Consider the following 12,847-nt stretch of genomic DNA (forward strand, 5'->3'; position numbering starts at 1 on the left):
CAACAGGCCCTTTTTAGTTGGAGCTTGCCGATCTGTATCTCACAGCCCTCGATGAGCGGATGTGTTGGATGCAATTATCAGCAATATGAAGTTACATTCAATTTCAGTACACCATCGCACAACAGGTTCAATTCAATAGGAGTTACTTTACCATCAATGGGTTCCCAAATCCGAACAGAGCAACAGACGATACCCAGATCGCTATTAAAGAACCATCCCAAAACGAGTTCAACTACGTGAACAGAAAAGGCTTCCACTCTATGTGCAAGGGATAGGTTATGTGATGAGCAAAAGATGCTGCTGAATGTGGTGGCCAGGTGGAACGCACGACTAGTTCATTCTGCAGAACAGTAATGTTGGCCTCTAACACCTTGCTAAGTGTTGCCTACTAATTTGAAGTGTATTTGCCATTGCAACTTGAATTGTCTCAATGGTCTTCTCTTTGAAGCTATGTTTGTATTTTTACTGTAAAGCCACAACTGAGCTAGTCAAATAAAACCTTTCAGTCTCTTGAAAGTTTTTTTCTAAGTCTTTTTTGGTTGCGACTTTGTATGTTTCATGGTATGTCGTTGTATATTCCCCACAGTCTTTAAAGGGGTGGCTTTGACCATATAAGGTTAATTAGGGGCGTTTTGAAATGCAAAAAGCCAAGGTCGTGCACGAGCACTGAGAACAGTTGGTATTTATGGTAAATCTCCTGCCTAGGTGCGTATGACGATCGTCAAATCTTAGCCTTTCATTACAACTTCATCTCATCTCGTAAGCTTGGTGATAAGAGGATGTTTAAGTATAAGTTAGACAGTCCTACTACAACAACAGTCTGGAGGGACAGAGAGTGGGTTATGGTTGGTAGGGGGACGACAGTCTGGAGGGACAGAGAGTGGGTTATGGTTGGTAGGGGGACAACAGTCTGGAGGGACAGAGAGTGGGTTATGGTTGGTAGGGGGACAACAGTCTGGAGGGACAGAGAGTGGGTTATGGTTGGTAGGGGGACAACAGTCTGGAGGGACAGAGAGTGGGTTATGGTTGGTAGGGGGACAACAGTCTGGAGGGACAGAGAGTGGGTTATGGTTGGTAGGGGGACAACAGTCTGGAGGGACAGAGAGTGGGTTATGGTTGGTAGGGGGACAACAGTCTGGAGGGACAGAGAGTGGGTTATGGTTGGTAGGGGGACGACAGTCTGGAGGGACAGAGAGTGGGTTATGGTTGGTAGGGTGACAACAGTCTGGAGGGACAGAGAGTGGGTTATGGTTGGTAGGGGGACAACAGTATGGAGGGACAGAGAGTGGGTTATGGTTGGTAGGGGGACAACAGTATGGAGGGACAGAGAGTGGGTTATGGTTGGTAGGGGGACGACAGTCTGGAGGGACAGAGAGTGGGTTATGGTTGGTAGGGGGACAACAGTATGGAGGGACAGAGAGTGGGTTATGGTTGGTAGGGGGACAACAGTCTGTAAGGAACAGAGAGTGGGTTATGGTTGGTAGGGGGACAACAGTCTGATTAAGTAGACCTACAGTAGATGGCTTGCTCTATAGCTACCACCATCTGTCATGGTTAAGTTCTGGACAGTAACTCCAATATTGTGGTGCTGACCGCTGCATGGTCCCAGGCCATTTGCTCCAATAATCAAGCCTAATGGAAATCAATGCCTATGTTCCCTACCTGTAATTGATGCCGTAAAAAAAAAAAAAGATGTGGTGTTTGGTTGCCTAGCTACGAGGTCTCTTTTCCACATCATTTTGCCACATCATTTGATTATTTTGTCAAACTGTCTCTCTTTGTCCTAAACCTTCATTTTTTTCTCTTATCTTTCTTTGTTTCCCTGCTCGCTCTGTCTTTGTCATGCTGTCCTTCTCTCCCTCCCCATCATCCCATCACAAAACAAGCTGCTATCTACAACCTAAAAGCGTTCCTCGGCTGTCCCGATAGGATAATATCCCTTTGAAGAACCCTTGTTTGTTCCAGGTAGAACCCTTTTGGGTTCCATGTAGAATCCTCTCCTCTCCTCTAATCCCCTCCCCTCCCCGCCTCTCCACTCCTCTCCTCTCCCCGTCCCTCCCCTTCCATCCCCTCCTCTCCTCACCGCTGGGTCCTATCTTACCTAAAGTTTTCAGTCTCTTTCTCCTCCTCATGTGTCACAGCAGCAGCATTTTCATGAGTCATTAGCTGCTTAGAGTGTGATTATTCATCAGACTTATTCAACACACATGTGCAAGCAAACACACAGACTACAATACCTGAGGGACCAGGAAGAGAATAATGGCTGATTCAGCTCAATTTGCCTTTCTGGTAGAACTTTTTCAGAAGAGGCATTGGAATGAGCGGTTGGAGGGGCAAAGTTGTTATTTCCTGATAATATCTTAAGCAATTATTCTATAGTTCTCTGTCTACTTCCCACCCCATACCAATATGGTATCTGTCTTTCCTGTTATTATGCCACAACACCATGTTGATCCTATATAACATAAAACAATGTTATTGCAAATGATAAAGTAATGCCTAACTACAGCACATTACATACACAAGATTATGGTACCAATAATGTTCTGTTCCTAGAATACAGAGTATAGCAATTGAAACACATTCACAGTGTCAAAGCTCAAGACAACCCATGAGGCACGGCACCAGTCCACACAGTATCATAGCAATGTACCTGGTATTATACCAGGCTGCCATCCATGACAGCCTGTCCATTTTCAAAGGCCTTTTTAAGTCTCTCCTGTCTTCTTTCTCTTCTCTTATCCTCTCTTCTTCTCTCTTCTCTTCTCTTCTCCTCTCTTCTCTTCTTCTCTCTTCTCTTCTCTCCTCTCTTCTCTTCTCTTCTTCTCTTTTCTCCTTCCTTCTCTTCTCTTCTCTTCTCTTCTTCTCCTCTCCTCCTTTCTTCTCTTCTTCTCTCTTCTCTTCCCTTCTTCTCTCTTATCCTCTCTTCTTCTCTCTTCTCTTCTCCTCTCCTCTCTTCTCTTCTTCTCTCTTCTCTCTTCTCTTCTTCTCTCTTCTCCTTCCTTCTCTTCTTCTCTTCCCTTCTTCTCTCTTCTCCTCTCTTCTGCTCTCTTCTCTCCTCTCTTTGCTTCTCTCCTCTTCTCTTACCTCTTCTCCTCTCTCCTCTGTCTGTCCATCATCTGGAGCCCTTACTCACTCTGTCGTTCCCATCCTCCGTCACTCCAGAGGTAATTGATTTTCTCTTCCCGTCTCTTCTCCTCTCTTCTCCTGTCTTCCCTTCTCTTCTCCTTTCTTCTCTTCTCTTCCCTTCTCTCTTGTCTTCTCTTCTCCTCTCTTCTCCTCTCTTATTCTCTCCTTCTCTTCCCTTCTCTCTTCTCCTCGTTTCTCATCTCTTCTCCTCTCTTCTCTTCTTCTCCTCTCTTCTCTTCTCCTCTCTTCCCTTCTCTCCTATTTTCTTACCTCTTCTCCGCTCTCCTCTGTCTGTCCATCATCTGGAGCCCTTACTCACTCTGTCGTTCCCCTCTGTCACTCCAGAGGTAATTGTTTTTCTCTTCTCTGTCCTCTCTTCTCTTCCATTTTGTTCTCTTCTCTTCCCCTCTCTTCTCTTCTCTTCCCTTCTCTTCTCTTCTCTTTTCTGTCTTCTCCTCTCTTCTCATCCCTTCTCTTCTCCTATCCTCTCCTCTCTTCTCCTCTCCTCTCTTCTCTTCTCCTCTCTTCTCCTCTCATTTCTTATCTTCTTCTCTCTTCTCTTCTCCTCTCTTCTCCTCTCTTCTCCTCTCTGTTGTTCCCCTCCTCCATCACTCTGTCGTTCCCCTCCTCCGTCACTCTGTCATTCCTCTCTTCAGTCACTCTGTCGTTCCCCTCCTACGTTGCTGTCGTTCCCCTCCTACGTTGCTGTCGTTCCCCTCCTACGTCGCTGTCGTTCCCCTCCTACGTTGCTGTTGTTCCCCTCCTACGTTGCTGTTGTTCCCCTCCTACGTTGCTGTCGTTCCCCTCCTACGTTGCTGTCGTTCCCCTCCTACGTTGCTGTCGTTCCCCTCCTACGTTGCTGTTGTTCCCCTCCTACGTTGCTGTTGTTCCCCTCCTACGTTGCTGTCGTTCCCCTCCTACGTCGCTGTCGTTCCCCTCCTACGTTGCTGTTGTTCCCCTCCTACGTTGCTGTCGTTCCCCTCCTACGTTGCTGTCGTTCCCCTCCTACGTTGCTGTCGTTCCCCTCCTACGTTGCTGTTGTTCCCCTCCTACGTTGCTGTTGTTCCCCTCCTACGTTGCTGTTGTTCCCCTCCTACGTTGCTGTTGTTCCCCTCCTACGTCGCTGTCGTTCCCCTCCTCCGTCACTCTGTCGTTCCCCTCCTCCGTCACTCTGTCGTTCCCCTCCTACGTTGCTGTTGTTCCCCTCCTACGTTGCTGTCGTTCCCCTCCTACGTTGCTGTTGTTCCCCTCCTACGTTGCGGTTGTTCCCCTCCTACGTTGCTGTCGTTCCCCTCCTACGTTGCTGTTGTTCCCCTCCTACGTTGCTGTTGTTCCCCTCCTACGTTGCTGTTGTTCCCCTCCTACGTTGCTGTCGTTCCCCTCCTACGTTGCTGTTGTTCCCCTCCTACGTTGCTGTCGTTCCCCTCCTACGTTGCTGTCGTTCCCCTCCTACGTTGCTGTTGTTCCCCTCCTACGTTGCTGTTGTTCCCCTCCTACGTTGCTGTCGTTCCCCTCCTACGTTGCTGTTGTTCCCCTCCTACGTTGCTGTTGTTCCCCTCCTACGTTGCTGTCGTTCCCCTCCTACGTTGCTGTCGTTCCCCTCCTACGTTGCTGTTGTTCCCCTCCTACGTTGCTGTTGTTCCCCTCCTACGTTGCTGTCGTTCCCCTCCTACGTTGCTGTTGTTCCCCTCCTACGTTGCTGTTGTTCCCCTCCTACGTTGCTGTTGTTCCCCTCCTACGTTGCTGTTGTTCCCCTCCTACGTCGCTGTCGTTCCCCTCCTCCGTCACTCTGTCGTTCCCCTCCTCCGTCACTCTGTCGTTCCTCTCTTCAGTCACTGTCATTCCCCTCCTCCGTCACACTGTCGTTCCCCTCCGCTGTCGTTCCCCTCCTCCGTCACTCTGTCGTTCCTCTCTTCCGTCACTGTCGTTCCCCTCCTCCGTCACACTGTCGTTCCCCTTCTCCGTCACACTGTCGTTCCCCTCCTCTGTCGCTGTCGTTCCCCTCCTCCGTCACTCTGTCGTTCCTCTCTTCAGTCACTGTCGTTCCCCTCCTCTGTCACACTGTCGTTCCCCTCCTCCGTCACACTGTCGTTCCCCTCCTCTGTCGATGTCGTTCCCCTTTCCGTCACTCTGTCGTTCCCCTCCTCCGTCACTCTGTCATTCCTCTCTTCAGTCAATCTGTCGTTCCCCTCCTACGTCGTAGTCGTTCCCCTCCTCCGTCACACTGTCGTTCCCCTCCTCCGTCACACTGTCGTTCCCCTCCTCCGTCACACTGACGTTCCCCTCCTACGTCACACTGTCGTTCCCCTCCTCCGTCACACTGTCGTTCCCCTCCTCCGTCACACTGTCGTTCCCCTCCTACGTCGTAGTCGTTCCCCTCCTCCGTTGCTGTCGTTCCCCTCCTCCGTCACACTGTCGTTCCCCTCCTCCGTCACACTGTCGTTCCCCTCCTCCGTCACACTGTCGTTCCCCTCCTCCGTCACACTGTCGTTCCCCTCCTACGTCACACTGTCGTTCCCCTCCTACGTCACACTGTCGTTCCCCTCCTCCGTCACACTGTCGTTCCCCTCCTCCGTCACACTGTCGTTCCCCTCCTACGTCGTAGTCGTTCCCCTCCTCCGTCGCTGTCGTTCCCCTCCTCCGTCACACTGTCGTTCCCCTCCTACGTCTCTGTCGTTCCCCTCCTACGTCGTAGTCGTTCCCCTCCTCCGTCGTAGTCGTTCCCCTCCTCCGTCGTAGTCGTTCCCCTCCTACGTCACACTGTCGTTCCCCTCCTACGTCAATCTGTCGTTCCCCTCCTCCGTCGCTGTCGTTCCCCTCCTACGTCGTAGTCGTTCCCCTCCTCCGTCGCTGTCGTTCCCCTCCTCCGTCACACTGTCGTTCCCCTCCTACGTCTCTGTCGTTCCCCTCCTACGTCGTAGTCGTTCCCCTCCTCCGTTGCTGTCGTTCCCCTTCTACGTCGTAGTCGTTCCCCTCCTACGTCGTAGTCGTTCCCCTCCTCCGTCGTAGTCGTTCCCCTCCTACGTCGTAGTCGTTCCCCTCCTCCGTCGTAGTCGTTCCCCTCCTCCGTCGTAGTCGTTCCCCTCCTCCGTCGTAGTCGTTCCCCTCCTACGTCACACTGTCGTTCCCCTCCTACGTCAATCTGTTGTTCCCCTCCTCCGTCTCTGTCATTCCCCTCCTCCGTCACACTGTCGTTCCCCTCCTACGTCTCTGTCGTTCCCCTCCTACGTCGTAGTTGTTCCTCTCCTCCGTTGCTGTCGTTCCCCTCCTCCGTCGCTGTCGTTCCCCTCCTCCGTCGCTGTCGTTCCCCTCCTTCGTCGCTGTCGTTCCCCTCCTCCGTCTCTGTCGTTCCCCTCCTACGTCAATCTGTCGTTCCCCTCCTCCGTCAATCTGTCGTTCCCCTCCTCCGTCGCTGTCGTTCCCCTCCTCCGTCTCTGTCGTTCCCCTCCTCCGTCTCTGTCGTTCCCCTCCTCCGTCTCTGTCGTTCCCCTCCTCCGTCTCTGTCGTTCCCCTCCTACGTCACACTGTCGTTCCCCTCCTCCGTCTCTGTCGTTCCCCTCCTCCGTCTCTGTCGTTCCCCTCCTCCGTCTCTGTCGTTCCCCTCCTCTGTCTCTGTCATTCCCCTCCTCCGTCTCTGTCGTTCCCCTCCTACGTCACACTGTCGTTCCCCTCCTCCGTCTCTGTCGTTCCCCTCCTCCGTCACTCTTCCGTTCCCCTCCTCCGTCACTCTGTCGTTTCCCTCCTACATCTCTGTCGTTCCCCTCCATCTCTGTCGTTCCCCTCCTCCGTCTCTGTCGTTCCCCTCCTCCGTCTCTGTCATTCCCCTCCTCCTTCACTCTGTCGTTCCCCTCCTCCGTCTCTGTCGTTCCCCTCCTCCGTCACTCTGTCGTTCCCCTCCTCCGTCTCTGTTGTTCCCCTCCTCCGTCACTTTGTCGTTTCCCTCCCACATCTCTGTCGTTCCCCTCCTCCGTCACTCTGTCGTTCCCCTCCTCCATCTCTGTCGTTCCCCTCCTCCGTCTCTGTTGTTCCCCTCTTTCGTCACTTTGTCGTTTCCCTCCTACATCTCTGTCGTTCCCCTCCTCCGTCACGCTGTCGTTCCCCTCCTCCGTCTCTGTCGTTCCCCTCCTCCGTCTCTGTCGTTCCCCTCCTCCGTCTCTGTCGTTCCCCTCCTTCCCCAGATATTAAGGGAGGTTGGATAGCCTGACACCCTTCCCCAGATCCTTGTTGTCAATGAGAGCGTTTTCTCTTCATCAACTCAAATAACATAATTCAACTGTTACTGAAGTCCGTTCCCCAGGAGGCATTGAGACTTTGGTGCTCTGCCAGTGGGAGTAGACTACAGTTAGGTTATATCCAAGCCTGGTAGAAGGATCAGCAAACCCAGCAGAAAACAAACAGGATTCATTATCTGTTTGTGTGTGTGTGTGTATGGTTGTATGACGTGTGTGTGTGTATGTGTGTGTGTGTGTGGGTGGGGGGGTGTATGACGTGTGTGTGCTGCGTGTTTGTGACGTGTATGGTTGTATGACGTGTGTGTGTGTATATGTGTGTGTGTGTGGGGGGGGGGGGGTGTATGACGTGTGTATGCTGTGTGTTTGTGACGTGTGTGTATGGTTGTATGACGTGTGTGTGTATATGTGTGTGTGTGTGCGTGTGTGTGTGTGTGGGGGGGGGTGTATGACCTGTGAATGCTGTGTGTTTGTGACATGTGTGTGTATGGTTGTATGACGTGTGTGTGTATATGTGTGTGTGTGTGTTGGGGGGGGGGGGGGGGGGGGGGGGTGTATGACGTGTGTATGCTGTGTGTTTGTGACGTGTGCGTGTGCTTTATTGCCCCTGAGAAAGATTAGGTATATCATGAAGAATTCAGGGAGCACTCCGACAGGGCTGGTGGTAGTGTGTGTATTTCTAGTTATCTGTGTGTCCTTCAGAGACAGATGAAGAGCTCTGAGGAGCCTCAGACCACGGTCGAGGGCTTGATGTGGAGCTCTATAATACATTAATGATGCCAATATGGCAGCCCAGGCCTGTGTATCATGAATCAAGACCGGAGAAGCTATTGTGTTGATTAACTAAAGAGACTTATCAGCCATTGGGTTGGTTAACTAAAGAGACTTATCAGCCATTGGGTTGGTTAACTAAAGAGACTTATCAGCCATTGGGTTGGTTAACTAAAGAGACTTAACAGCCATTGGGTTGGTTAACTAAAGAGACTTAACAGCCATTGGGTTGGTTAACTAAAGAGACTTAACAGCCATTGTGTTGGTTAACTAAAGAGACTTAACAGCCATTGGGTTGGTTAACTAAAGAGACTTAACAGCCATTGGGTTGGTTAACTAAAGAGACTTAACAGCCATTGTGTTGATTAACTAAAGAGACTTAACAGCCATTGGGTTGGTTAACTAAAGAGACTTAACAGCCATTGGGTTGGTTAACTAAAGAGACTTAACAGCCATTGTGTTGATTAACTAAAGAGACTTAACAGCCATTGGGTTGGTTAACTAAAGAGACTTAACAGCCATTGGGTCAATTAACTAAAGAGACTTATCAGCCATTGGGTTGGTTAACTAAAGAGACTTATCAGCCATTGGGTTGGTTAACTAAAGAGACTTATCAGCCATTGGGTTGGTTAACTAAAGAGACTTAACAGCCATTGGGTCAATTAACTAAAGAGACTTATCAGCCATTGGGTTGGTTAACTAAAGAGACTTAACAGCCATTGGGTCAATTAACTAAAGAGACTTAACAGCCATTGGGTTGGTTAACTAAAGAGACTTAACAGCCATTGGGTTGGTTAACTAAAGAGACTTAACAGCCATTGGGTCAATTAACTAAAGAGACTAAACAGCCATTGGGTTGGTTAACTAAAGAGACTTATCAGCCATTGGGTTGGTTAACTAAAGAGACTTAACAGCCATTGGGTTAATTAACTAAAGAGACTTAACAGCCATTGGGTCAATTAACTAAAGAGACTTATCAGCCATTGGGTCATTTAACTAAAGAGACTTATCAGCCATTGGGTTGGTTAACTAAAGAGACTTATCAGCCATTGGGTCAATTAACTAAAGAGACTTATCAGCCATTGGGTTGGTTAACTAAAGATACTTATCAGCCATTGGGTTCGTTAACTAGACTTAACAGCCATTGGGTCATTTAACTAGAGAGTTAACAGCCATTGGGTCATTTAACTAGAGAGTTAACAGCCAGTGGGTCAATTAACTAAAGAGACTTAACAGCCCTCTGTCACTGCTGACTCTATGTGGGTCTGAGCTGAGTTGGGAGGCCGTGAAAAAAAACAACAACAAAACACACACACACACACACACACACACACACACACACACACACACACACACACACACACACACACACACACACACACACACACACACACACACACACACACACACACACACACACACACACACACACACACACCTGCTTGTATCTGTGGTAATGAGACCAGGCAGGGGGGAGAGCTCATGCCCACTAGATGTATGCGATAGTGGGGAGTGATTTAGAGGTTTACCCCTTCCTACAACACCCATGGGGTGGAAAGATGGATCGTTCGATTCTGTGTATTCCACCGACTTTTCATTTATCTGGTGGAGCATAGCAGTTTTTCCGTTCAGTTTTTCTATTTAGGTTTGGCAGTGCACAAATGTTGCAAACCTTCAAGGTTGGCAACAGCAGAAAAGCCCTCTGAAAGACTTGGTAGAATTCTTTCAGTCCAGCAGGATGGGGGAATTGGGGCAACGGGTCTAGGTTGGAGGGCCCTTCCTTTTCCTGCTGAAGTCATCATGATAGTGGGTTCAGTGCATTTGCTGTTCTGCACCAATAGACAGCTCAGCTCAGCACAGAGCACGACTGTATCTATCTTCTCCCAGTCCTGTCACAGGGGTGGTTGTCTGCGTGCATCTCAGTCGGTCCCACCGTATGCTCTGTCAGGCCCCTTAGAATGTCTCCTATTCAGCCCATACAATCAGAATGGACACCCCCATTCACAGACACATTCTAGAGCCTCCTTGAGGTCTTTTCTCCGCATAAGACAACTCTGCGTGTGAAATAAATAAAGGAGAGCTAAAAGGAGAGGATGGCGTTAACTACATCCGATGGTTCCTCTGCAACAATAGGTGAGGCTGGTTAGTATACAGCTGGTGCATTCAGGTCCATAGTGTACTGTTGTAAATCCCTTGAATCAAAGGCCTGAATGGGCCGTCTATAGCAGGGAGAGTTGTATGGTTTCCACGGTGATGCCCATAGGCAGGCCCCTACTCTTCTACTCGGTATGCTAGCTGTGACTGCAGTGGCTGTTGGGTCGTGGCCAATCCCACACCCTCTACTGCAGCTCTGTAACCCAGCATAATAATACTAATGTCATACAGCAGATGTGCCCTCATCATGACCCAACCAAACCGCTTTAAAATGTTTGTGGGGCCCACCCGGTGAGCATAACCAATGTGTCTAACTGGGACACAAACTTAATCAGCAATGGTGGGTCCTGAACCCACCACTAGGGAAATTCTGTGTTAGTCTAACTTGAGTGTTCAGCACAGTTGGGTCTCACCAATACTAGTCACCTTCTGCCTAGGGGTCCACAGACCACCTGGGCACTAGTACATAAAGGACAGGAGGGATCGCTTTTTAATGACAGTTAAATGTGGAATGTGTTAACTGTCATACAATACTTTACTATCCATGACGAAATATCTTTGTATCTTTCCCCGCTCAATGGCAGGTCCACTCTGAATGGGTTAGCTAGCCAAACAACCAATGCAGTCAGCTCAGAGCAGCAGAGATTCCTTGGAGATGACTGGCGTTACCCTGGTAAATGCCAAACAGTCTGAACGTCTCCTGGATGCCACTCCTGGATGCACAAATCACTTGATCTTTACCTAACTTGTCTCTACACCCTTTGAATGCCAGACTGATTGTCTTCATCCGATGAACATCTACTCTACACCCTCTGAATTCAGGCTGATTGTATTGTACAGTAGGTGATATACTCTATGTCAGCAATGGGATACAGATGGGTTGAATTCAGGGCTGATGGAATAATACATTATTGTCAATTTGCACATAAATAATCTTTGCATTGTAAAAAATCTTCCTATACCCCAAAGATACCAAACTCACATTACATTTGTTGAATACTCCATCCCCCTGAGATATTTCTGTGTTGTCTTCTGTATAGACTCTGAGCTGAGAGGGTTTGGGCTCCCCACCAGGCTCTCTGCCCACCAGCCCCCCTCCCACCAGGCTCTCTGCCCACCAGCCCCCCCCCCCCCCCCCCCCCCACCCGGCTCTCTTCCCACCAGCCCCCCTCCCACCAGGCTCTCTGCCCACCAGCCCCCCCCCCCCCCCCCCACCAGGCTCTCTTCCCACCAGGCTCTCTGCCCACCAGCCCCCCTCCCACCAGGCTCTCTGCCCACCAGGCTCTCTCCCCACCAGGCTCTCTGCCCACCAGGCTCTCTGTCCACCAGGCTCTCTGCCCACCAGCCCCCCTCCCACCAGGCTCTCTGCCCACCAGGCTCTCTGCCCACCAGGCTCTCTGCCCACCAGGCTCTCTGCCCACCAGGCTCTCTCCCCACCAGGCTCTCTGCCCACCAGGCTCTCTGCCCACCAGGCTCTCTCCCCACCAGGCTCTCTGCCCACCAGGCTCTCTGCCCACCAGGCTCTCTCCCCACCAGGCTCTCTGCCCACCAGGCTCTCTGCCCACCAGGCTCTCTGCCCACCAGGCTCTCTGCCCACCAGGCTCTCTGCCCACCAGGCTCTCTCCCCACCAGGCTCTCTACCCTGCTCTCTTTCTGCCAGGGGCTCATTACTCATGTGGGTCAGGATTTCCAACATGGCGGAGAGGTCGAAGGTCACCATGTCTACTCACAGTGAAAGCGATCTAGCAGCTCAATAGGGAGCGCTACAAAGACACCCTGCATAATAGAGTCAAAGAATATAGAATAAAGAAAAGTTGGATCTCTCTGCAGCTTTTGGTACAAATACAGCAAAGGAGACATGAATATCACTCAGAACACACCCACAGTGTATGTGCACATAGACATGCACACTCACGTACACATATGAACGTGCACATGCATTGACCTACAGAATGTTCCTACCTGGGGAGAGGTGTAAGAGAGAGAGAGAGAGAGATTGACAGACAGATACTACTATAACTATGCACTTTGAATCTTAATGATCTTTCTCTCCCTCTCTTTCTCTCTCTCTCTCTCTCTCTCTCTCTCTCTCTCTCTCTCTCTCTCTCTCTGTCTTTGTCTCTGTCTCTCTCTCTCTGTCTCTCTTTCCCTCTCTCGCTCTCTCTCTCCCCCCCCCTCTCTCTCTCTCTTTCTTTGTTTCCACAGGTCAAGGATGGCGGTGGCTGTGTGTGTAGCTGGTCTGCAGGCTGTCCTGTCTCTGCTGCTGCTTGGTGAGCCATCTTATTTACTACCCTGTCAGTCTGGGACAACATAAGGTACTGCTGGAAATCACAGGCACATTTCAAAAGATAAAAGCAGAACTTGAACCCCACCCCAAGATAATGCATAACCCACGTTTGAGTTAGATCCCAGAATTAAGATCCTACATCTGTAGCTTACAAGTTTCTGATCCATAGTAACACTATATGGAAAAACATTGTTGTCATCCAACAAAAGACTATTGTGATAATCTGAGTGATGTGGCTAACTGAGAGTTAAGAGGCTGTGGATGTTTGCAGAAAGGC

The 12,847-nt window shown here is 50.2% G+C and overlaps 1 protein-coding gene across 1 annotated transcript in view; it reads left to right on the top strand.

Moving 5' to 3' along the window:
- The window catches only part of LOC129813683 (neurocan core protein-like), a 109,467-nt gene that overhangs the window by 16,754 nt on the left and 79,866 nt on the right, over nt 1-12,847 (top strand). Inside the window, exon 3 of the mRNA XM_055866089.1 lies at nt 12,489-12,553. Within this exon, the coding sequence (XP_055722064.1) occupies nt 12,496-12,553 (58 nt within the window). The 5' untranslated portion in view covers nt 12,489-12,495. The remainder of the gene's footprint in view (nt 1-12,488; nt 12,554-12,847) is intronic.

The sequence above is a fragment of the Salvelinus fontinalis genome, chromosome 17 (assembly GCF_029448725.1).
Source record: "Salvelinus fontinalis isolate EN_2023a chromosome 17, ASM2944872v1, whole genome shotgun sequence".
NCBI lineage: Eukaryota > Metazoa > Chordata > Actinopteri > Salmoniformes > Salmonidae > Salvelinus > Salvelinus fontinalis.